The following is a 25,603-nucleotide window of genomic DNA, read 5'->3' on the forward strand; positions in this document are numbered from 1 at the left end:
TTGAATGGGTGTCCACATACTTTTGTCTATATAGTGTATGCACCAATACAATTTGTATTTGATTGATTTGAAACTTGCTGTAGCAAAGCACGCTTCCATTCAAAGCCTGATCACGTGAAAAAGTAGTGATGGGGCGGGATTAAATAATGTACTGCTACACATCCGCCAATCACAGCCTTTGTTTTGCGGCTTCCCATTCGAGGATAAACATTCTGACCTGTCGCTGTAGCATTCTGTGAGGCAAGGGGTGAAGGCGAGCAATGTAAGAGTCAGGCTGAAGGTGTGTCGGGGTATAAGTATATCACACCGAATTGGATTCATTCACTAGAAAAATACATTCACCATGGCAAAATAATATCCCTGTTAACACGGAAGAGACGCAAAGTCACTATCGTGACCGCGAAGTTTTCAGTCAGGGGAAGGCAACGGTTAGCCTGGGAAGCTAGCAACTGTAGCTAACGCGTTACATATACTCGCTTTTGCTAGCAACTGACCTCCACAACACGGCGCATTGGTCTAGTGATCAATAAGTTACCCATTCCTTGTCGTCAGCCCCCCTTGTCTCCTAACCCAAAGTGGTGCCCTGCGTCCGGGTCCTGGGAATATGAGACAGAATGAGTCGGAGAGATACCCTAGTTCATCTGTTTGCTGGAGGGTGAGTATCATGGCTAATCGCTAGCTAGTAATACAGTCCAGTGTAACGTTAGTTACCATCATGCTAGCAAGCTATATAAAATGCAAAGATGTCTAGTTGGCTAGCACGTTAGATGCTGCTAGTCTAGACGTATCCACGATGATGTGCCTGCAGCAGCTGTTTTGCTAGCTAACATTAGCTAGCTGAATTCAATGACATAGCTGTCTGGTTTTGGTAGGGAAATCTATTTTCCGGTGCTATGTAGAAGGTTTTCACCCACAACATTGCCAGCTCTTCAATTGTATACGAGTGTTGTTATTACCATTGTCCGACTATTAGCCAGAACCCACGCGGATGCACTTGTTTCAGCACGTGCGCTCGGATGCCATTGTTTTGACCTTATTTCACATATTCTGACGTTATCTAATGTTAACGTTACCTGGCATCCTTTACTATCAAACTACTGAGCTCATCGTGCAACTAAAGAAATAAGGGGGTCTAACATTATGGTAAGCCGTAAACTATCCGGTTTCTCTCACGGAGGTTTAAGGGGTTTCTCTCATAGGCATCTGATCAAGTTGCGGCGTCAGAACCAAAACAAATGCACTCCAAGGTCATACCATGGTCAGCTATAAATTACCTGAACTGCCACAGCCGATGGGGAAACTCTTCTCCGATTAAACCATTCTAGCTACGCAGCCCGAAGTTGTAATGGTAAATAAATAGTAATGATGCTCACACTGTGTCAGTGTGACATTGTAGCGAGCTAGCCCAAGATGTGCTCGTAAAGAGCCTAATGTTACCGTTACTCCTTAAGGTCCACGGTATGCTATTTTCAGAGGTAGCCTGGCTCTGGCAGCCAAATATTCCACCAAAACGTGAATCGATTCGAAATTACCACAAGGTTCTAGAAACATAAAGCCCTCTTCTTTCATATAATATAAAAATAATTTAATAAATGCAAAAAAACACTTACTGTACCCTGTTCTAACCAGCCTTTCATTACACCCATGTGTCTGGATCATGCCTGATGGCTAATTAGCACAGGTGGTCCCTATGTTTTCAGCAAACATGGCTGTAACATTTGAGATATGGCAGTGTGGGAACACTAACCCTATATAGGTGTGTATCAATTTAACCTTGTGTTTTTAGAAGGAAAAAAGTCTTGCTGGATGCTGATATGAAATATAAGGTCCTTATGCTTCCAAAACTACTTCAATGATGCTTGTTAATGTTCAGACAGAGTCAGGGCTTTTAACAAAACTTCCCCATACAGAAGACTCCTTTGTCCAATGACTCTTATGTGTATTGTAATGGAACTGAGAGTCAAGACCAAGGGCTAGATGAGGACTTGATTTGTTATATAGACTCTTACTATGTACATTCATATGGACAATTGCATGACCAACAGATGGGGTGTTTTAAAGATTATGTTCAAGATTTCAGGACTCACGTTTCAGCTGGTTCGCTGTAGTTTGTGAAGGCGCATGCTGAGCTTGAGGCTTCAGGGCAAGAAGCATTCCTGCATGTGTTGCTCAGACTCATGGCAAAAGACAGAGATGGATGAATAGAGAGCAAGAGAGCTCCTGAATGCTTGTAAACGAAGGCACATGACCAATTTCAGCTCAGACAACCAGTTGTGTAATATCTCAGGGAGGGTTGGAAGACCCCTACTGTATGTGGTATGAGAGTAACTTGACATAAATACATTAGTGTACCTTCATATTCCTTCCAGAATTGTTATCGTTAGTTCAGGATGGGCAGTAGCCTAATCAACAGGGCTGGAGTTCCCCGACATCACATAAAATTACATTTTTATAAAAGAAAACGTATTTTAGCTTCCAAAGAATAGCCTGCATTTACACAGTACAATGTCATGTACACAGTACTATTTTTGGGGTGCTGTATTGGTCCTGTGTAAATGCGGGTTGTTCTTTGGGTGCTGAAATTGATAGTTTTTAAATAAAAACATATAATTTTATGTGATGTTGGAAATCCAGGCAGCCCACAGTAGTCGCTGCTCAACTCCATCGTAAATCGTAGCGTTGAGTTTAACCGGAGAGCCCCTTCCCTAAAACTGTGTCATGCGGGTTTCCAGAACATTTGGCTGCATCTCAAGTCTTTTATTGTCTCCTATCTTTTTATTGAACTCATAATAAATAAACACAAGAGTTGACAGACATATTGAGTAATAGGCCTAGACATGTTCTCCTTTCCTTCAAAATAACATCAGTAGCTTGTCATAGGACTATTGGTCCCAGGTAAGGAAGAAATAGTTTAGCCCTGCACCCTCCCGTTGTTGACCTTTTCTAATGTTCTCCACAGTGCTCATGCTCTGTCGCAGTCCACATGTGCCAGGTGTGTATGTCGGATTCCCTCAGTTCCACCTCTATTTACTGTGGCCATCTCCCTCTGTATCTGCCGCAATAGAAGTATGGATTAATGATCAACCATCATAGCAACAGAGTTAGGCCTGTATCTGTAATCTACTCGGGTTTGGCTGAAAATATTTTCTCACTGTCTTGTCATTCACACTCTTATCTGTGTCTTTTCATAGTTTACGATACAACACGGGGCAATTGCTCGGGGCTAGGTTATAAACACATACTTTCTACTCGCCATATTTCCCCCAAAGGACTCGTAGAACTTAGTCTACTTCTTTCAAATCATCCCGCTCCCATTGTGTTCAAAACCGTGTTGTATTCATGAGTTCCTATAAAGAAGCTCAGACTCACAGTCAAAGGTAGCCTAGTCATTTGTGTGCTTCTGGAAAGTGTTAGGTCAAATTAGGTGCGTGAAAGGTACGGGCACAAAGTATTTGTTATTGCACTTATTCATTCCAGTCGAGAACTGTTGTCCTCAGATGGAGGGCATTACTGTGCTGACTCGCCACGCCTCCCCTAGTCTCCACACGGATCCTCAAGCCTCCCCTAGTCTCCACACGGATCCTCAAGCCTCCCCTAGTCTCCACACGGATCCTCAAGCCTCCCCTAGTCTCCACACGGATCCTCAAGCCTCCCCTAGTCTCCACACGGATCCACAAGCCCCAGATCCTCTGGATTCCATCCACTGTGTATTTCTGTAATGGAATCAGCACCTTCCAGATAGACAGTTTGTCTGCTGCTTTTCTCAAGCAGCTGAGCAATATTTGCTGCCACCTCAAAAAAGCACCCAATTCTACATCTGTCCTTGTAGCTGTTCCATCAGTTTGTGTGGGTTGTTTGCTCTGACACGCTCGCTCTCTACCCTTTCCCATCCCTCTGTTCTCTCTCTGCTCTCTTCTAGGTGTGGGGGAACGGTAGGAGCCATCCTGACCTGTCCCCTGGAGGTGGTGAAGACCAGACTACAGTCATCCCACATCACACTCTACGTGTCTGGGGTGCAGCTCAGTACCGTCAATGGGCCCAGCGTAGCACGCATGTCCCCTCCAGGACCCCTGCACTGCCTCAAGTGGGTATTATGTTCTGCCTGCACAACTTGATTTACAAGCATTGTCATACTAACATACAGTCTATCAGCTCACAAGATCAAACAGGCGCAGACTTTTATTTTAATGTCTAGGGATGTTTATTGTTAACCATCAAACATTACAAATACTATACTTTATGCTTGTGTTATTGGTTTAGATTGTTTTGGATTTATTACTGTCATTGCCCTCTAGCTTTGCACATTAAACTTCACAGTAAACAGTTCTAAGTAGTCTAACGCGTAGAAGTCTCAAGAAACCAGAGAGTAAATATTAGCTGGTCTATTTTGGGTGTTTACACGTCCTCCGGTTTACCCCCTATCCCCTCGTGGGGTTTGGCTGCTGGATCCCTCCCTCCACACAAAACCCCATGTTGTTGTTGTTTGCTCTGGCCCATGTCTCCTTGGTAGGCAGAGCCATGTGGACTAAAATCCAACTCCTGAAGCGCCCCTCTCTCTCCTACCTTCAGGAAAAGGCCTGTCTGGGGATCTGTAGCCTACCCCAGCAGCAGCATATATCCCATCACTCCTATCATACATCATGTTTTTCTCTCTACAAGTTGTTGTTGCAAGTCTTTCGGCAGAGCCTATTCCTAGTTCATTGTTATGAACTCCACTGAAGTTTCAGTGAAAAGAATGTGAATATTTGTGAGTGGTGGGTAAGGGAATTCTGTTTTTATCTTCAGGTTGATTCTTGAGAAAGAAGGAGCCCGCTCTCTTTTCAGGGGCCTGGGGCCTAATCTAGTGGGTGTGGCCCCCTCCAGGTAAGCACCTAACACTACAACAACAAAAAGTAGATTAATGAAATTGTAGTACTGTATGATAATTTCATATTTCAGGATATACAATATCACCAACCACATTTCCATCTAACTAACTATATAGTCCATTTCATGTAGATGAATTACCTGACACATGGAAAAAAGGTCACAACTGGGCTGATGGAAACATTAAATACCGGTACGAGTTTATATATGCAGACAGACAATTTGTTAATTCGACATGATGGGATCTTTTTGTGTCGGTAAAATGGATTATGCGAGAAATGGTGGTGGAAACGCCATTATGCGCAAATATTGATAGGCGATATCCCAAGTATAAATACACTAAAGTACACACACTTTTTTTTTTTTTTCGTGTCATTTAAAATTTGTTTTGCAAAATGGTGCTTTTTAGACACAACTACACATTTCAAAGAGTAGGAAATTTAAGGAACATGATTTAACTCCTATTTTAATTAAGCAATAAGGATAAGTGTCAGTGCTGTATCATGAATACAGTCACAGGTAAATGGTGTTGTGGGTCCGGCACCATGATATAGCACTGCCTTACTGCTTTTCTAAAACTGTTACCAGCATATTAAAATAACAATGAATTATGTATTTTTATTAAAATGTTATTTTGATAAGTCAATTCATCCAATTTAGTTCTTCCTCCAGAAGATATAGTCCAGACAAATCTTGTTAGTTATTTTGGTCATGTTGCTACAGATGAGACCCAATAGTTAATTCCTTTTGCATAGTTGCTATGCAGGCTGGATAATGTACTTGTCACTTGCTAGCTAGCCAACTTCAGCTAACTCAGTGACATTAAACATTGAACCTGGAATGACAGTACACCGGCTGCATTTTTGTTTGTTTTTGAGCTTCTTTTCTATTGGCGTTTACTTGTGATGATGACGTTGATGTGTGATTTCGACTGGCTCAGGAAAAAGTTGTCTCCTTTCGTCTGGGCACTGTTCAATCTATGTATGCTACTACAGAGATCAAAATACAACAGTTAAACATTGTTTCTGAGGTCAGACAGGCAAGGCTTATATTTATCCCCGCTATACCAAACTATATGCTAGGCTGGAAGCAAGGGGAAATGATGTGCGAGTTGAAGTAAATGCATGAATTCAGACAGCAACAAGAATTTTTATGGAGGTGCAGGGCAAATTCTCAGATGGAATTGTTAGCGGGCATAGGTGTTTTTGTGACCGCCAATACAGCACGGTTTGGAACGCTGCTCGTCCAATCATCATCCATGATCCAAACAACCAGTTTTATAATTCATTATAGGTCATATTTCACAGAAACTTAGAAACACTGGACAGTTATTTTAATGATTAAAAAGGGTTCCATCATATTCTGTTCCTAGTCATAGTTCAACGTCTGAGTCTCAAGCTCATGTTGTGATGCAGCAGAGGTAAAAACAGAGCAGCATTCTTTTCATGTCTACAGTCATGTCTACAGTGCATTTGGAAAGTATTCAGACCCGTTGACATTTTCCACATTTTGTTACATTACAGCCTTATTCTAAAATTGACTGTTTATAAAAACAATATATATGTGTGTGTGTATTCAGGCCCTTTACTCAGTACTTTGCTGAAGCACCTTTGGCAGTGATTACAGCCTCAAGTCTTCTTGGGTATGACTCTACAAGCTTGGCACACCTGTATTTGGTGAGTTTCTCCCATTCTTCTCTGCAGATCCTCTCAAGAGCTGTCAGGTTGGATGGGGAGCGTCGCTGCACAGCTACAGTGCCTTACAAAAGTATTCATCCCCCTTGGCATTTTTCCTATTTTGTTGCATTACAACCTGTAATTTATTAAATTGATTTTTATTTGGATTTCATGTAATGGACATACACAAAATAGTCCAAACTGGTGAAATTAAATGAAAAAAATAACTTGTTTCAAAAAATAAACGGAAAAGTGGTACGTGCATACAGTGGGGCAAAAAAGTATTTAGTCAGCCACCAATTGTGCAAGTTCTCCCACTTAAAAAGATGAGAGGCCTGTAATTTTCATCGTAGGTACACTTCAACTATGACAGACAAAACAAGAATTTTTTTCCCCAGAAAATCACATTGTAGGATTTTTTTTCTGAATTTATTTGCAAATTCAGGCCAAAGAGTTGATCAATCTTGGTTTTATCAGACTAGAGAATCTTGTTTCTCATGGTCTGAGAGGCTTTAGCTGCCTTTTGGCAAACTCCAAGCGGACTGTCATGTGCCTTTTACTGAGGAGTGGCTTCTGTCTGGCCACTCCCAAAAGGCCTGATTTGGTGGAGTGCTGCAGTGATGGTTGTCCATCTGGAAGGTTCTCCCATCTCCACAGAGGAACTCTGGAGTTCTGTCAGAGTGACCATTGGGTTCTTGGTCACCTCCCTTACCAAGGCCCTTCTCCCTCGATTTCTCAGTTCCATTTAAGAATGTTTGACGCCACTGTGTTCTTGGAAACCTTTTAATGCTATTTTCCTTTTGGTACCCATACCCAGATCTGTGCCTTGACACAATCCTGTCTCGGCACTCTATGGACAATTCCTTCGACCTCATGGCTTGGTTTTTGCTCTGACATGCACTGTCAACTGGGACCTTTTTAAATAGACAGGTGTGTGCCTTTCCAAATCATGTCCAATCAGCTGAATTTACCACAGGTGGATTCCAGTAAAGTTTTTGAAACATGTCAAGGATGCTCAATGGAAACAGGATGCTCTTTAATACATTTTAGGATAAGGCTGTAACGTAACAAAATGTGGAAAAAGAGAAGGGTTCTGAATACTTTCCTAATGCACTGTCTACACACACACACGTGTTGAAACCCTCATATTAAACCCTCATGTAGACTCTGTAAAATGACGTTGCCACAAGCAGCACCGGAGATATTGAGATGAGCACGATACAATACTTCGCTGTCACACACAGTATCTGTGCACGGGTTCGCTTCACGCTGTTCACAGCATGGTAGGCAGGGCACCAAAACAGCAGAGAAGTTGACGCTCACGCTTCAGCGCTCTTAGCGTATGCCTTATGACTAACGTGACATGGTGTGATGAAAGAAACATACAGGAACTCAAATCCTTCTGTTCACCTGATTTAGAATTCCTCACCATCAAATGTAGACCGCATTATCTACCAAGAGAATTCTCTTAGATTATAATCACAGCCGTATATATCCCCCCCAAGCAGACACATCGATGGCTCTGAACGAACTTTATTTAACTCACTGGAAACGATTTATCCGGAGGCTGCATTCATTGTAGCTGGGGATTTTAACAAGGCTAATCTGAAAACAAGACTCCCTAAATTTTATCAGCATATCGATTGCGCAACCAGGGGTGGAAAGACCCTGGATCATTGTTACTCTAACTTCCGCAACGCATATAAGGCCCTGCCCCGCCCCCCTTTCGGAAAAGCTGACCACGACTCCATTTTGTTGATCCCTGCCTACAGACAGAAACTAAAACAAGAGGCTTCCACGCTGAGGTCTGTCCAACGCTGGTCCGACCAAGCTGACTCCACACTCCAAGACTGCTTCCATCACGTGGACTGGGAGATGTTTTGTATTGCGTCAGACAACAACATTGACGAATACGCTGATTCGGTGTGCGAGTTCATTAGAACGTGCGTTGAAGATGTCGTTCCCATAGCAACGATTAAAACATTCCCTAACCAGAAACCGTGGATTGATGGCAGCATTCGTGTGAAACTGAAGGCGCGAACCACTGCTTTTAATCAGGGCAAGGTGTCTGGTAACATGACTGAATACAAACAGTGCAGCTATTCCCTCCAAGGCTATCAAACAAGCTAAGCGCCAGTACAGAGACAAAGTAGAATCTCAATTCAACGGCTCAGACACAAGAGGCATGTGGCAGGGTCTACAGTCAATCACGGACTACAGGAAGAAACCCAGCCCAGTCACGGACCAGGATGTCTTGCTCCCAGGCAGACTAAATAACTTTTTTGCCCGCTTTGAGGACAATACAGTGCCACTGACACGGCCTGCAACAAAAACATGCGGTCTCTCCTTCACTGCAGCCGAAGTGAGTAAGACATTTAAACGTGTTAACCCTCGCAAGGCTGCAGGTCCAGACGGCATCCCCAGCCGCACCCTCAGAGCATGCGCAGACCAGCTGGCCGGTGTGTTTACGGACATATTCAATCAATCCCTATACCAGTCTGCTGTTCCCACATGCTTCAAGAGGGCCACCATTGTTCCTGTTCCCAAGAAAGCTAAGGTAACTGAGCTAAACGACTACCGCCCCGTAGCACTCACATCCGTCATCATGAAGTGCTTTGAGAGACTAGTCAAGGACCATATCACCTCCACCCTACCTGACACCCTAGACCCACTCCAATTTGCTTACCGCCCAAATAGGTCCACAGATGATGCAATCTCAACCACACTGCACACTGCCCTAACCCATCTGGACAAGAGGAATACCTATGTGAGAATGCTGTTCATCGACTACAGCTCGGCATTCAACACCATAGTACCCTCCAAGCTCGTCATCAAGCTCGAGACCCTGGGTCTCGACCCTGCCCTGTGCAACTGGGTACTGGACTTCCTGACGGGCCGCCCCCAGGTGGTGAGGGTAGGCAACAACATCTCCTCCCCGCTGATCCTCAACACTGGGGCCCCACAAGGGTGCGTTCTGAGCCCTCTCCTGTACTCCCTGTTCACCCACGACTGCGTGGCCACGCACGCCTCCAACTCAATCATCAAGTTTGCGGACGACACAACAGTGGTAGGCTTGATTACCAACAACGACGAGACTGCCTACAGGGAGGAGGTGAGGGCCCTCTGAGTGTGGTGTCAGGAAAATAACCTCACACTCAACGTCAACAAAACTAAGGAGATGATTATGGACTTCAGGAAACAGCAGAGGGAACACCCCCCCCCCATCCACATCGATGGAACAGTAGTGGAGAGGGTAGCAAGTTTTAAGTTCCTCGGCATACACATCACAGACAAACTGAATTGGTCCACTCACACAGACAGCATCGTGAGGAAGGCGCAGCAGCGCCTCTTCAACCTCAGGAGGCTGAAGAAATTCTGCTTGTCACCAAAAGCACTCACAAACTTCTACAGATGCACAATCGAGAGCATCCTGGCGGGCTGTATCACCGCCTGGTATGGCAACTGCACCGCCCTCAACCGTAAGGCTCTCCAGAGGGTAGTGAGGTCTGCACAACGCATCACCGGGGGCAAACTACCTGCCCTCCAGGACACCTACACCACCCGATGCTACAGGAAGGCCATAAAGATCATCAAGGACATCAACCACCCGAGCCACTGCCTGTTCACCCCGCTGTCATCCAGAAGGCGAGGTCAGTACAGGTGCATCAAAGCTGGGTCCGAGAGACTGAAAAACAGCTTCTATCTTAAGGCCATCAGACTGTTAAACAGCCACCACTAACATTGAGTGGCTACTGCCAACACACTGTCAATGACACTGACTCTACTCCAGCCACTTTAATAATGGGAATTGATGGGAAATGATGTAAATATATCACTAGCCACTTTAAACAATGCTACCTTATATAATGTTACTTACCCTACATTATTCATCTCATATGCATACGTAGATACTGTACTCTATATCATCGACTGCATCCTTATGTAATACATGTATCACTAGCCACTTTAACTATGCCACTTGGTTTACATACTCATCTCATATGTATATACTGTACTCGATATCATCTACTGTATCTTGCCTATGCTGCTCTGTACCATCACTCATTCATATATCCTTATGTACATATTCTTTATCCCCTTACACTGTGTATAAGACAGTAGTTTTTTGGAATTGTTAGTTAGATTACTTGTTCGTTATTACTGCATTGTCGGAACTAGAAGCACAAGCATTTCGCTACACTCGCATTAACATCTGCTAACCATGTGTATGTGACAAATAAAATTTGATTTGATTTAGCTGTTGCTTAAATTGACCCACTATCCTTTTACGTTCTTTATCTACATCGTATCGCGGAGTCTACCTTTAAACACCAATGGTATTCACAAAGTTTATATGTAGAATAATATTTGACAACTTTTTAAATCCATTTTGTTTATTTTAAAATCTAATTTATATTTGTTCATCTATTTTGTGTTAAGGCCACACAGAGGACCAGAGATGATTAGAAACCTGTGATAATCTAAGTTACCCAAAAGAGCAGCTAGGTATCTTGATATATTACTTAATCCTTGCTAGATACCAACATTCTGGTAGTTGACTGGTAAATGTCAAAGGTTTCCTGTAATATACCCTCCCTTTACAACCCTAATCTAGCCTAGACTATGTGGAAGGAGCTACTATTAACATTATCTGACATTGACCCACTGGTGGTCAACTGCAAAGTCTAAGTTCTTAGTTGTGGGAATGTCTAAGGGGTCATGTTGTTTATAGAGTCAAAGGGTTCTGGGAAGTTACTGTGTCACTAGTGTTTGTGGTCATCAAGTTGACGGGATCCATTTGACATCTTACAATGGTGCTTTTACAGAGAGGAGTTGTGAATCAATCACTAACACAGTAATTATCTTACTCCTGGTTAATTTGTTTAGACTGGACAAACAGCACTAATGCTCAGCACCAGGCTGTCCATCCCACAGTTTAATGCTATTACATAACACTGTCAGTTGCTGTGGAGGATAAATGAGGGTTTCTGGATAAGCTGATGACAGCTGCAATGATCAGGGCTCTGAGTAGCACTGTACTCTAGCCAGCCAGTTAGCTAACAATCTGTAGGACTGGGAGCGAAAAGATTATATACTAAATTGCTACTAATGCTAATTAGCCCCTGGCCCGCAGATGATGATGATGAGTCTCTAAGTGGTAGCTAATGGTAGACTCTAGCTAATAGTTAATGGTAGACGCTAGCTAATGCTACGTCTAACAAGAGCTTGTGCTAAGCGTGTTCAGAGTGCTTTGTTGACACTGTCAGGGTAGATGCTGATGCAGATCAAACCACCTGGGCCTCTGACACAACACAAAATATATAGCCAAGGCTAAACACACCACACACTGTGACTGATAAGCTTTTAGTGGTCAGTACTGAAGTGTTTAGTGTTTTTTTGCTCAGGGCAAGTTTGACATGACATGTACGATGGTTGAAGGTATAAACTACCTGTAGTTTGTCTGACTGACTGTCTCTTCGGTCAACAATGCTACATCTCTGCCTACCCAAACACGGTGAGACAATGACAATTTGACTGAAGAAGCAGAAACAGCAGCGTCACCCATGCAGAGCAAGGGGAACAACTCAGAGCGAGTGACGTTTGAAACGCTATTAGCGCGCACCCCGCTAACTAGCTAGCCATTTCACATCGGTTACACCAGCCTAATCTCGGGAGTTGATAGGCTTGAAGTCATTAACAGCGCAATACTTGAAGCATTGCGAAGAGCTGCTGGCAACTAAAGTGCTGTTTTGAATGAATGCTTACTAGCCTGCTGCTGCCTACCATCGCTCAGTCAGACTGCTCTATCAAATCATAGACTTAATTATAACATAACACACAAAAATACGAGCCTTGGGTCATTAATATGGTTGAAATCCGGAAAAGATCATCTCGAAAACAAAACGTTTTTTCTTTCAGTGAAATACGGAATCGTTCCGTATTTTATCTAACGGGTGGCATCCATTAGTCTAAATATTCCTGTTACATTGCACAACCTTCAATGTTATGTCATAATTACGTACAATTTTGGCAAATTAGTTTGCAACGAGCCAGGCGGCCCATGCATATACCCTGACTCTGCATGCAATGAACGCAAGAGAAGTGACACAATTCCACCTGGTTAAGATTGCCTGCTAACCTGGATTTATTTTAGCTAAATATGCAGGTTAAAAATATATACTTCTGTGTATTGATTTTAAGAAAGGCATTGATGTTTATGGTTAGGTACACGTTGGAGCAACGACAGCCCTTTTTCGCGAATACGCACCGCATCGATTATATGCATCGCAGGACACGCAAGATAACTACACATGGTTCATGATATTACTAGTTTAACTAGTGATTTATGATTGATTGTTTTTTATAAGATAGGTTTAACCTGTAGTGACGCCCAGCCCGTGAACGGGATCGTTATCATCTGACACTAATTAGCATAACGCAACGGACATAAATCTTCCTAGAAAATATTCCTCTTCATGAAAATCACAAGTGAAATATATTGGAACACAGCTTAGCCTTTTGTTAATCACCCTGTCATCTCAGATTTTCAAAATATGCTTTACAGCCAACGCTAGACAAGCATTTGTGTAAGTTTATCGTAGCATTATGCCTTGCTAGCAGCAGGCAAACTTGTCACGGAAATCAGAAAAGCAATCAAATTAAATCGTTTACCTTTGAACTTTGGATGTTTTCACTCACGAGACTCCCAGGTAGACAGCCAAAGTTCATTTTTTTCCCCCAAATATTATTTTTGTAGGTGAAATAGCTCCGTTTGTACATCACGTTTGGCTGAGAAATCGCCTGGAAATTGCAGTCACCACAATGCCAAAAAATATTCCAAATTAGCTCCATAATATCGACAGAAACATGGCAAACGTTGTTTAGAATCCATCCTCAAGGTGTTTTTCTGATATCTATTCGATAATATATCCGTCGGAGCAATTCCTTTTTCTCTAGGACCGATTGGAGTAATGGCTACCTCTGCACTTTACGTGAGAATCTCTCTCGGAGCCACCATGTGACCACTTACGCAATGTCCTGACAAAATATCCCGTTTAAAACAAACTTTTTTTTCCCAAACATAAAAATACTGCCCCCTAACACCAAGAGGTTAATGCTAGCTAGCAACTTACCTTGGCTTCTTACTGCATTCATGTAACAGGCAGGCTCCTCATGAGGCAGGTGGTTAGAGCATTGGACTAGTTAACTGTGAGGTTGCAAGATTGAATCCCCGAGCTGACAAGGTAAAAATCTGTCGTTCTGCCCCTGAACAAGGCAATTAACCCACCGTTTCTAGGCCGTAATTGAAAATAAGAATGTGTTCTTAACTGACTTGCCTAGTTAAATAAAGGTGTAAAAAATATATATTTTAAAACGGCCAAATCCGCTTCCAAAAATACAGATTTCCGATTGTCATGAAAACTTGAAATCGGCTATTCTGGTTAATTGGTCGACCTCTAGTGTGTACTGAATGTATTTATTTTATGGTTGCAAGACTCCAGTAACTTCCCCAAAATTCCTAGGTTTTTCATGAATCCTGGTTGGAAGTTTCCTAGTACCAGGAGGGAATAAGCAGGAAATCCGGAATCCTCCAACGAGGACCTCTGGTTTGAGGATGATTTAAAATTAAAATATATATACCAGAATTGTGCAACCCCTACTCCTTTTAGCACTGTGTGTTTCGTCCAATAATGCCTATTTTAAACTGAAACACTCAGCCTAGTCGTTATTGCTGTTGGCTTTATTCTTAATTAGTATGGGTGTAATGGTTCATCAAATCCATGGTTCGTTACATATTGCAGCTTTGCTGTCAGTTTTGTTCCAGGGGGGAAATGAAATGCCAACAGGAACTATATTTAAAGATGCACTATGCAGAAATTGCTCAGCCTTTTCCTGGTTGATAAAATTCTAATAGTTTGCCTAATTTCAGTTTGTGACAAAACAAGCAAGTATATTGTAGAGAATCATTGTACCATCTAAGCTGCTGTGAAATATATTTTCTATAACCAAAAATATAGTATTTTCAGCTCTTGGAAGCTAGTGTACAAAACCAAAAGTAAAAGATGCAAAAACAAAACTTAAAAACAGGAAGCCTAAAAATAGCGCCCAATGCGCTACCGCTTCTTAGACTGTGTTTCAAACTCATAAAAGACACACCCATGTCCACTTATTCTCACCTTATGCTCTTAGGAGAATCCCCGTCACCATCTTGTACGTCGGTCGAAACGATTAGCCAAACAAGGGAAGTTCGCAACGTAAGTCCCTAAGCTCTTGTTTTTGATCAGGTTTGCGAGTGTACAATTATGTTCACTTTGGGGCCTGAAACACCCCATAATTCAATTTGCGATGATTGTACATCCGCTAAGAAAAGTTAGCCGAAACTTAAAACCTCAACATCAATATGGGTAAGTTAACATACAAGTGTAAGTACAAACTAATGTAAAAAGGTTAGAAATTGTGATACTAATGCACATGACGGCACAAACACGTCTCGTGAAAGTAATCATGTTTTTGTTTGGATAGCTTTTGGAAATTGTAGAAATAAAACATTTTCCTTCAGAAGTTCCAGCTAGGCAGGCTAATGTTAGTTAGCTAATTAATTTGCTAGCTATCATACAGTATGCGTATATTAATAATTATAGATCTAATATAAGTAGACATGCAATCATAATTAACTGTAGCGCATATAAAGCATCCACAAGCTGCCGGTGGCTGAAAACACAGTCATCGTGGGATGAATTTCCGGGCAAGGGCGGTCCATTTAAAAATCATTCCTCACCCCTTGCCCTACAAGTGTATACTCGTCAGATGTCATCAGAAGTGTCCACTTAATTTGAGGGCTGTGGGGATAAGGGTGTGTCTTTTAAAGTGTTTAGAATGCAGCCTTGCTTTCAATAACAATTCACATAGTGTTGGTATTCCTGACTCCATAGTGTTGGTATTCCTGACTCCATAGTGTTGGTATTCCTGACTCCATAGTGTTGGTATTCCTGACTCCATATATGATCATGAGTCGTAAAATGCCTGCTGACGGCATAATCAAGAATAACAACATTTTCTTAAATGAAAACACAATTACTCAACAACACTGAAATAAATTGCAATATGTGTGAAATCAATATGTTAACATAGCTGACATTGTATAGGCCTATGTTTTGTTTTCTTACAGAGAGAGAAATATGGGCACTTGTGTGACTCAAAGGGGGCGTGTCTATAGCACATACTTTTCATTTCTTACTCTGAGGTATTTAACATTTTTATTTTACCTTTTTTTAACTAGGCAAGTCAGTTAAGACATTCTTATTTACAATGACGGCCTAGGAACAGCGGGTTAACTGCCTTGTTCAGGGGCAGAATGATAGATTTTTACGTTGTCAGCTCGGAAATTTGATCTAGAAACCTTTCGGTTACTGGCCTAATGCTCTAACCACTAGGCTACCTGCTAATGTGATGGGCTGCCACTGTTAAGTAGCTCTTTGTAGCCCTTGAGGTTCAGCCATTGGTAGTAAGTGCAACTTGGGTGCATTTGCCAATTCTATGACAACTTTGGCTCTACCTTGCTTTATATATAGAGTGGGTACTACCCTTCGAAAGGGCAAAGTTCGTAACGTGGCTCGAGCACTTTCACGAGGTGCTGAAACCTACTATTCTTATCATCCACCGAGAATGGGCACATATCCGTGGCTATAAACATAGTGCCTTCGGAAAGTATTCAGACCCCTTGTCTTTTTCCACATTTTGTTACGTTAGACTTATTCTAAAATTGATTAAATAATCCTCAGCAATCAACACACAATACCCAATAATGACTTTTTTTTGTTTTGCATTTGTATAAAATAAGAAAAAACGATACCTGTATTTACATAAGGATTCAGGCCCTTTTGCTATGAGAGACAAAATTGAGCTTCAGTGCATCCTGTTTCAATTGAGCATCCTTGAGATGTTTCTACAACTTGAAGTCCACCTGTGGTAAATTCAATTGATTGTACATGATTTGGAAAGGTACACACCTGTCTATATAAGGTCCCACAGTTGACAGTGCATGTCATCAAAAATCAAGCCATGAGGTCTAAGGAATTGTCCATAGAGCTCCAAGACAGGATTGTGTCGAGACACAGATCTGGGGAAGGGAACCAAAAAAATGTCTGCAGCATTGAAGGTCCCCAAGAACCCAGTGGACGTTTGGAACCACGATTGGAACCACCAATCTCTTCCTAGAGCTGGCCGCCCAGCCAAACTGGGCAGTTGGGGGAGAAGGGCCTTGGTCAGAGAGGTGACAAAGATCCCAATGGTCACTCTGACAGAGCTCCAGAGTTCCTCTGTGGAGATGGGAGAACCTTCCAAAAGGACAAGCAGCACTCTACCAATCAGGCCTTTATAGTAGAGTGGCCAGACGGAAGCCACTCTTCAGTAAAAGGCACATGAAAGCCCGCTTGGAGTTAGCCAAAAGGCACCTAAAGACTCTCAGACCATGAGAAACAAGACTCTATCGTCTGAAATCAAGATTGAACTGTCTGGCCTGAATACCAAGAGTCACGTCTGGAGGACCATCCCTATAGTGAAGTGTGGTGACAGCATCATGCTTTGGCAATGTTTTTCAGTGGCAAGGACTGGGAGACTAGTCAGGACTGGGGAAAAGTACAGAGATCCTTAATGAAATCCTGCTCAGGACCTCAGACTGGCGTCCTGGTTCACCTTCCAACAGGACAACAATCCAAAGCACACAGCCAAGAAAACGCAGGAGTGGCTTTGGGACAAGTCTCTGAATGTCCTCAAATCAAAGTTTATTTGTCACGTGTGCCGAATACAACAGGTGTAGACCTTACAGTGAAATGCTTACATACAGGCTCTAACCAATGGTGCGAGGGGAAAAAAAGGTGTGTAAGTTAAGAAATAAAACAACAGTAAAAAGACATTAAAAAAGAGTAGCAAGGCTATATACAGACACCTGTTAGTCAGGCTTATTGAGGTAGTATGTACATGTAAGTATCGTTAAAGTGGCTATGCATATATGATGAACGGAGAGTAGCAGAAGTGTAAAAAGAGGGGTTGGCGGGTGGTGGGACACAATGCAGATAGCCCGGTTAGCCAACGTGCGGGAGCACTGGTTGGTCGGGCCAATTGATTGAATGTTGCCTGTAATCCATGGCTTTTGGTTGGGGTATGTACGTACAGTCACTGTTGGGACAACGTCCTCAATGCACTTATTAATAAAGGCAGTGACTGGTGTGGTGTATTCCTCAATGTCATCGGAAGAATCCCGGAACATGTTCCAGTCTGTGATAGCAAAGCAGTCCTGTAGTTTAGCATCTGCTTCATCTGACCACTTTTTTATAGACTGAGTCACTGGTGCTTCCTGCTTTCATTTTTGCTTGAAAGCAGGAATCAGGAGGATAAAGTTGTGGTTGAATTTACCAAATGGAGGGCGAGGGAGAGCTGTGTGCGCATCCCTGTGTGTGGAGTACAGGTGATCTAGAATTTTTTTTTTTCTCCCTCTGGTTGCACATTTAACCTTTCTAGGGCAGGGGTTCCACTTGCGGACAACATTCCGCTGAAAAGGCACCGCGCAAAATTCAAAAATATTTTTTTGAAATATGTAACTTTCACACATTAACAAATGCAATACAGCAAATGAAAGATAAACATCTTGTTAATCTACCCATCGTGTCTGATTTCAAAAATGCTTTACAGCTAAAGCACAACATATGATTATGTTAGGTCAGAGTCAAGTCACAAAAACACACAGCCATTTTCCAGCCAAAGATAGGAGTCACAAAAAGCAGAAATATAGATCAAATTGATCACTAACCTTTGATCTTCATCAGATGACACTCCTAGGACATCATGTTACACAATACATGTATGTTTTGTTCGATAATGTGCATATTTATATCCAAAAATCTCAGTTTACATTGGCATGTTACATGCAGTAATGTTTTGATTCCAAAACATCTGGTGATTTTGCAGAAATACTCATAATAAACATTGATAAAAGATGCAAGTGTTATTCACAGAATTAAAGAGACTTATCCTCTATTCAACCGCTGTGTCAGATTTTTTAAAAACTTTACGGAAAAAGCATAATCTGAGACCGGCGCTCAGAACCCAAAACAGCCAGAGGATTCATGAAAAAAACACTAAATATTCACTTACCTTTGATCTTCATCAGAAGGCACTCCCAGGAATCCCAGTTCGACAATAAATGACTGATTTGTTCGATAAAGCCCATCATTTAGCCACTTGTTTTTTGCGTGTTCAGCCCAGTAATCCATCTTCATGAGGCGTGAGCATTTCCTCCAGACAAACTCGAAAAGTTCCGTAGAAACAAGTCAAATGATGTATGCAATCAATCTAGGATGTTTTTAACATAAATCATCAATAAGGTTCCAACCGGAGAATTTCATTGTCTGAAGAAAAGCATTGGAACGAGAGCATACTCTGTCGGGAGCGCGCGTTATGAGACCGAGTCTCTCTGCCAGACCACTGACTCAAAGAGCTATTATGAGCCCCTCCTTTATAGTAGAATCCTTAAACCAGTTTCTAAAGACGGTGACATCTAGTGGAAGCCCTAGGAAGTGCATCCTCATTCATATCTCACTGGGATTTCAATAGACACTGTGTTGAAAATCGATTTCTCACTTCCTGTTTGGATTTCTTCTCAGGTTTTTGCCTGCCATATAAGTTCTGTTATACTCACAGACATTATTCAAACAGTTTTAGAAACTTCAGAGTTTTCTATCCAATACTAATAATAATATGCATATATTAGCATCTGGGACAGAGTAAAAGTGAAAATGCTGCCCCCTATCCCAAAAAGGTGAACATGTTGATAGAGATTTGGTAGAACTGATTTAACTTTCCCTGCATTAAAGTCTCGGGCCACTAGGAGCGCAGCCTCTGGGTGAGTGGTTTCCTGTTTCCTTATTTCTGAGTGCGGTCTTAGTTCCAGAATATGTTTTGTGGTGGTAAATAAACAGCCACAAAGTATAGCTTAGAACTCTCTCTAGGCAAGTAATGTGGTCTGCAGTTTATCACAATATACTCTACTTCAGGCGAGGAAAAATCTAGAGACTTCCTTAGATTTCATTCACCAGCTGTTGTTTACAAATATGCACAGACCGCCCCCCCTCCCCTTACCGGAGTGTGCTGTTCTATCCTGCCGGTGCAGCGTGTATCCCGCTAGCTGAATATCCATGTCGTCATTCAGCCACGATTCCGTGAAGCGTAGGATATTACAGTTTCTGATGTCCCGTTGGTAGGATATTCGTGATCGTACCTCGTCTAGTTTATTGTCCAATGATTGCACGTTGGTAGGATATTCGTGATTGTACATCGTCTAGTTTATTGTCCAATGATTGCACGTTGGTGAGTAGTATTGACGGTAACGGCAGCTTTCCTTGTTGCCTTCTGTGGGTCCGGACGAGGCATCCGGCTCTTTGTTCTCTGCGTCGATTCCTTTTGCGAATAATTGGGATGTCTGCCCTGTGGGGTGTTTGGAGAATATCGTGTGAGTCCTGCTTGTTGTTGAAGAATTGTTAGTCTAATCCGAGGTGAGTGATCACTGTCCTGATATCCAGAAGCTCTTTTCTTCCGTAATGTTTCTGCAACCGTATCTTATGTACAAAATAATTTACAAATATCGTGAAAAAAACGCATAATAGCACAATTGGTTAGGAGACCGTAAAACGGCAGCCATGTCCTCCGGCGCCATTCGAGAGAGATATCCTGGACTTGAACCCGATCGAACATCTCTGGAGAGACCTGAAAGTAGCTGTGCAGCGACACTCCCCATCTAACCTGACAGAGCTTGAGAGGATCTGCAAAGAAGAATGGGAGAAACTCCCCAAATACAGGTGTGCCAAGCTTGTAGAGTCATACCCAAGAAGACTTGAGTCTGTAGTGTCTAGCCAAGGTTTTTCAACAAAGTACTGAGTAAAGGGTCTGAATACGTATGTAAATGTGTCAACATGTTTGAGGTTTTAGCAGCTGCATAGGTTATTCTCATTGAGCAGTAGCGACTGACTTACTGTTAACGTTTTATCCACAACTCTGCCAATTGCCATTGTAATCTACTGGGAAACCAACATTTTCCCAAACTGGAGATTTAAACAATGATGGAGAATCCTCCTGGTTTATCCACCCCACCACTCACCACCTCAAAAAAGACTGTTTGAAATGCGGAAATGAAGATTCAAATTTCGATTCCAACGTGTGCATAAGGCTCTAGTTGTTTTAACAGAATAGCCTGATTTTATTTGTATTTTTCCCCAGATTTACTTGAGGCATACAACGCAGCGTAGGCAATGCCTATAGGCCTAGTGTTTTAAGTGTTTATAAAACAAAATGTATGTGTTCATTCGGGTTCAAGTGTTGACCGAACCAAGGTCCCCAACGGTTCAGTAGGAATACATGTACCTTTACACCCCTTTTAATCAGCCCAGTCGTTGTGGCTTTATTCATAATGAGCCCAGTCAGATTAGTAGCTAGCTGGACAATACAGTTTAGTGTGTTAAGTAATGTTGTGTCATTAACTAGCTACACTGCTGCTGGAAGAAGACTAGTGGCTTACATGTATAAGAGGCTGTTGTTCTTTACATAACATGGGTGACGAGAGAGACTAATTAGTTTTGCAGTAAAGATGTTGCCCAACCATAACATTCAATACTTTATTTTCTTATTTGTGGCCTTCTACTGTTTGTCATAAGTTCCTTGGCAGGACAAGGGATTCCCCACCAGGGATGGTTCCTGTGCTGTATCATTTCCTCTGTTTAATCCCTGGACCCTGTCTCCTCCTTCAGAGCCATCTATTTTGCTGCGTACTCCAGTGCCAAAGAGAGACTGAATGGAGTGTTTCAGCCGGACTCCACACAGGTCCACATGGTATCTGCTGGCTTGGCAGGTAACCACACCCACTTTCTAACACTATACATGCACTCTTTTTTTTTTCTAGATTTCTAGATTTTTCATTGGTAGTTATACCTTTCATTCATACAATTTTCTGTGAGTATTCAGTCAGCTCTAGGTGGTAAATTTGGATGATAGCCTAACCTGGAGTGTCATGTGATGTGACCACTTCTGTGTTGGTCAGACATGCCAGAGGACTGGATCTGACCGGGTCAGTGGTGGTCCAGTCCAACGCAGACTGTAGAGGTCCCCTACCTCACCTTCCTATTCTAGGATTAGGTTTCTATATTCTAGTCTCGTGCTACAGTATATCTGCCCAGCAGCTCTCAGCCTGTTGTTTCATGTGACAGCTCCCCATATGACCTAATCCTCTAGCCTAGTGGCTAAACTAGTTTCTGACATAAGGCGTCCCTCTTTGTCTTTCATTGTGCATGTTATTAGGATGATGTGTTTCTTTCCAAAGGCAAGGGAGTAGAGTAAAGTCTATTTATTGTTGACGTTCTGTCTGCAAAATCTGTTAGGCCTATGTAATGCAGAGCGTTCCCCATGGCCGTTCCCCAAGTAAGCATGCCTATTATCATAAAATTATATTGAAAAACTCCCAACTTGTACAGTATCACACACACACACACCTTTTCTAAATGAGAAAATAGTCTCTCTAGAAGATTAATTCTGTCCAGTGACACAGTGATCCTAAGAGGAATGCAATATGTCATGTAGCCTAGACTCCTGGCTTCTACCCTTTAGAATTGAGGTCAGTCAGGCAAGCTGGGCTTTGAAAGAGCACTGCATGTTTCCGTAATGGAGAACCAGAGCCAACGTGAGACTGTGTTTTTGACAGGTTTCTGTTAACACCCTGTCCCTCTGAGCAGCATTGGCTTGGTCCTTCCGCCAGTCTAGTCAAGGTCTGCTCTGCTTTATTTAGTAAACCCATGTACGCCTCAAATACCCCCTCTAGTGGCTATGCCATGAGGTGCTGCTACCTGTAGAACTAGTTTTGCCACATAACCGGCTTCTCTCTGTGATACAGGAGAGGGGAATAGTCTGGCCCTGGTAAGAGGCTGATGTGTTGACAGGTAGGTGAGAAAAGACGCCTGTTTGCCATTGGTAGAGAGATATGTAGAGCTCATTGGTACATGGTAGTTATGTGATACAGAGAGCTGTGTAGCCAAGTGGCTTCTGCAGAGCTAGGAATAACCCTGAGATCAGTGTCAACATGACTGCTGGGCAAAAGCAGCCTAACACTGATTATTATGGGAGTGTAACCTTTACACACACTAACATGCACACACGTTACATCACACATGCGGTCACGACACAGATATCCTTGGCCTTGTCATATTGTGGTATGTTATTGAGCTCCTTTCTCTCTTGGAAGTAGGGTTGACAGTTAATTTAACCCGCCATTTTTTTTCTGATCGTTTTGAACAGTGTTTTGTTCTGCAGCTTGGTAGACAAACACTCCAAGTGTTAGTGGTGTTTAGTCTAAGTAAAGTGTGTCTAAATGTGAGCTCTTGTCCTTCCTCTCAGGGTTCACAGCCATCACAGCTACCAACCCTATCTGGCTCATCAAGACTCGCATGCAGCTGGACTCCAGGTAAACACAAACGTCTGAGTAGGTAGTGGCTAGAGGTGGATTTAGGATGTTGTGTCGGTTGTACCATTGGTAAATCCCAATTCCACCCTTCTCATAGGAACCGCGGGGAGAAGCCCATGAATGCGTTTGAGTGTTTGCGGCGGGTGTACCAGACAGAAGGCCTGCGAGGGTTCTACCGGGGAATGTCAGCGTCCTACGCTGGAATCTCAGAAACTGTGATCCACTTTGTCATCTACGAGAGCATCAAGCGGCGTATCCTGGAGGCAAAGGCAGCGCAGCACATGGACGAGGAGGAGGAGGCGTCCAAGGACGCCTCGGACTTTGTGGGGATGATGCTCGCCGCCGCCACCTCCAAGACCTGTGCTACGTCCATCGCTTACCCCCATGGTGAGAGCAGTGTGTTCTGGGAGCAGGAGGGTGGGAGTGGTCTGAGTGGAGGATAGGTGGTTTCTAGTCAGTTGTGTGTTTGTTGTCCTTATACTAGTTAGCACCTGTAGTTAATATTGGTTGTCCTTAACCTTTATATAATTAGGCAAGTCAGTTAAGAACAAATTATCATTTACAATGACTGCCTACCCCGGCCAAACCCGTATGACGCTGGGCCAATTGTGCGCTGCCCTATGGGACTCCAAATCACTGTCGGATGTGATGCAGCCTGGATTCAAACCAGGTACTGCAGTGACGCCTCATAGACCACTGCGCCACTCGGGAGCCCACATGTGCACCTTAAATATAATTTACTCTCACAGTAACATGGTCTAAGTCCAGCATGGAATCTAGTATTGGGAAAGTGTTTATTTTGAATCTCCAGGAAATGAGCGTGCTCCTCTCCCCTCTTTACAGAAGTGATCCGGACCCGGCTACGGGAGGAAGGCACCAAGTACCGTTCCTTCTTCCAGACTCTGACCACGGTTCCCAAGGAAGAGGGCTACCGGGCGCTGTACCGCGGCCTCACCACCCACCTTGTGCGCCAGATCCCTAACACCGCCATCATGATGTGTACCTACGAGCTAGTGGTCTACATGCTGAATGGTTAACCTCTGACCCTTGACCCAAGATGAAATCCCAGAGAGAGATGGGCCGACGTGGACGGATGGCATAAAGAGACCCCAGAGAAATTAAACAGGAGAGGGACCAGGGACTGTCATCTCTCCCACCTCCAGTCCCTCCATCCTGTCTTTCTAAAACTAAAGCAAATTGTCCCAAAAGCACCTGTTTTTTGGGATGGGGAGTTGGGTTATTTTCAGGGGTGCACGACACAGGAAGAGGGGTTGGTAGACAGGAAATCAATGTTTGTTTTGGGGATATGGTTCAAAGTTGTTTAAAAAGAAGCTGTCTCATTGAAAATGAGTCCTTAGGAGCCCTTTCTCTCGTTTTCTTGCTCTCTCTTGTCTCCTAAATAAGCGCATAGCTTACTGGAGCAGGTACATTGGGGAGAGCACTCAAGCTAGTTTAGAGTCTAACAATGCTAATAATTTCTCTGGTTTGTGTGTCAAGGGGGCAATTGGTAGTCTTGAGGCTTGTTGAGTGCAGGGAGGTCTTGAGGTGAGGATAGTGTTGGAGTGAGGTGGATAGGGGATGTGCCTTGCATGACGACTTCAACTGACCTGCACAGATGCATAATAATGATATGTGGGGAAGCAGAGTTCAGACCAGCCCTGGTTTCTGGATCTCAGTAGACCACAGTTGGACCGCAGGCATTCAGAACCACACACAGTGCTGGTCAGGTCCACTTTGTACTCAGGACGAAGCCTGGTCCTCTCCACCCCAGTTGGACCGTAGGCATTCAGAACCACACACAGTGCTGGTTGGGTCCACTTTGTACTCAGGACGAAGCCTGGTCCTCTCCACCCCATTTGGTCAACATGCACAGGGGCTAGTCCACTCTGACAGGCCTAACCTAACCTAGGAGACTGGCTTGCCCTGACTGACATCCTGACTAACACTAGACATTGATACTGGAAGAAACATGCAGAAGTCTTTACTGTACGGCCTGGTCAGTGTGGACAGCACTTTGGGCTCTTTCTCTGTGTGCATTCTGTAAAGTGAGTTGGGTGACCATAAGAACCTCTGACCCACTCCCTCAGCACCCAGACTGACCAGAATCATCCGCCCTTTTTAACTACTTGAATGTTAACCAACTCAAGGAATAACAAACTAAAGACGATGTGAGCATTGTCTCGCGTCAGAAGCCATCGCGCTATCTAAAGTGAGACTCTGCTATGATAGTGAAACAACCACCAACCTTGTGATTATACTAAGAACGAAAAAATATTAACAGAAAATCAATAACTTAACAAGACAATTTTATACACTGAACAAAAATATAAACTCTGCAATTTCACTGAGTTTACAGTTCGTATAAGGAAATCAGTCAATTTAAATAAATAAATTAGGCCCTAAATCTATGGATTCCACATGACTGGGCAGAGGGCGCAGCCAATCCGAATTAGTTTTTCTCCACAAAAGGGCATTATTACAGACAGAAATACCCCTCCGTTTCATCAGCTGTATGGGTGGCTGGTCTCAGGCGATCCCGCAGGTGAAGAAGCCAGATGTG

At 43.1% G+C, this 25,603-nt stretch overlaps 1 protein-coding gene across 1 annotated transcript; it reads left to right on the forward strand.

Annotated features, from left to right (window-relative positions):
- Positions 1-204: 204 nt before the first annotated feature.
- LOC112267258 (solute carrier family 25 member 36-A) lies at positions 205-25,603 on the forward strand. The gene is made up of 7 exons (XM_024445507.2): positions 205-655; positions 3,920-4,084; positions 4,786-4,863; positions 21,341-21,441; positions 22,977-23,043; positions 23,141-23,430; positions 23,887-25,603. The coding sequence occupies exons 1-7, from the start codon at positions 615-617 to the stop codon at positions 24,078-24,080; spliced, it is 936 nt and encodes a 311-aa protein (XP_024301275.1). The 5' UTR covers positions 205-614; the 3' UTR covers positions 24,081-25,603.

This window comes from Oncorhynchus tshawytscha, linkage group LG14, assembly GCF_018296145.1.
Source record: "Oncorhynchus tshawytscha isolate Ot180627B linkage group LG14, Otsh_v2.0, whole genome shotgun sequence".
Classification (NCBI taxonomy): domain Eukaryota; kingdom Metazoa; phylum Chordata; class Actinopteri; order Salmoniformes; family Salmonidae; genus Oncorhynchus; species Oncorhynchus tshawytscha.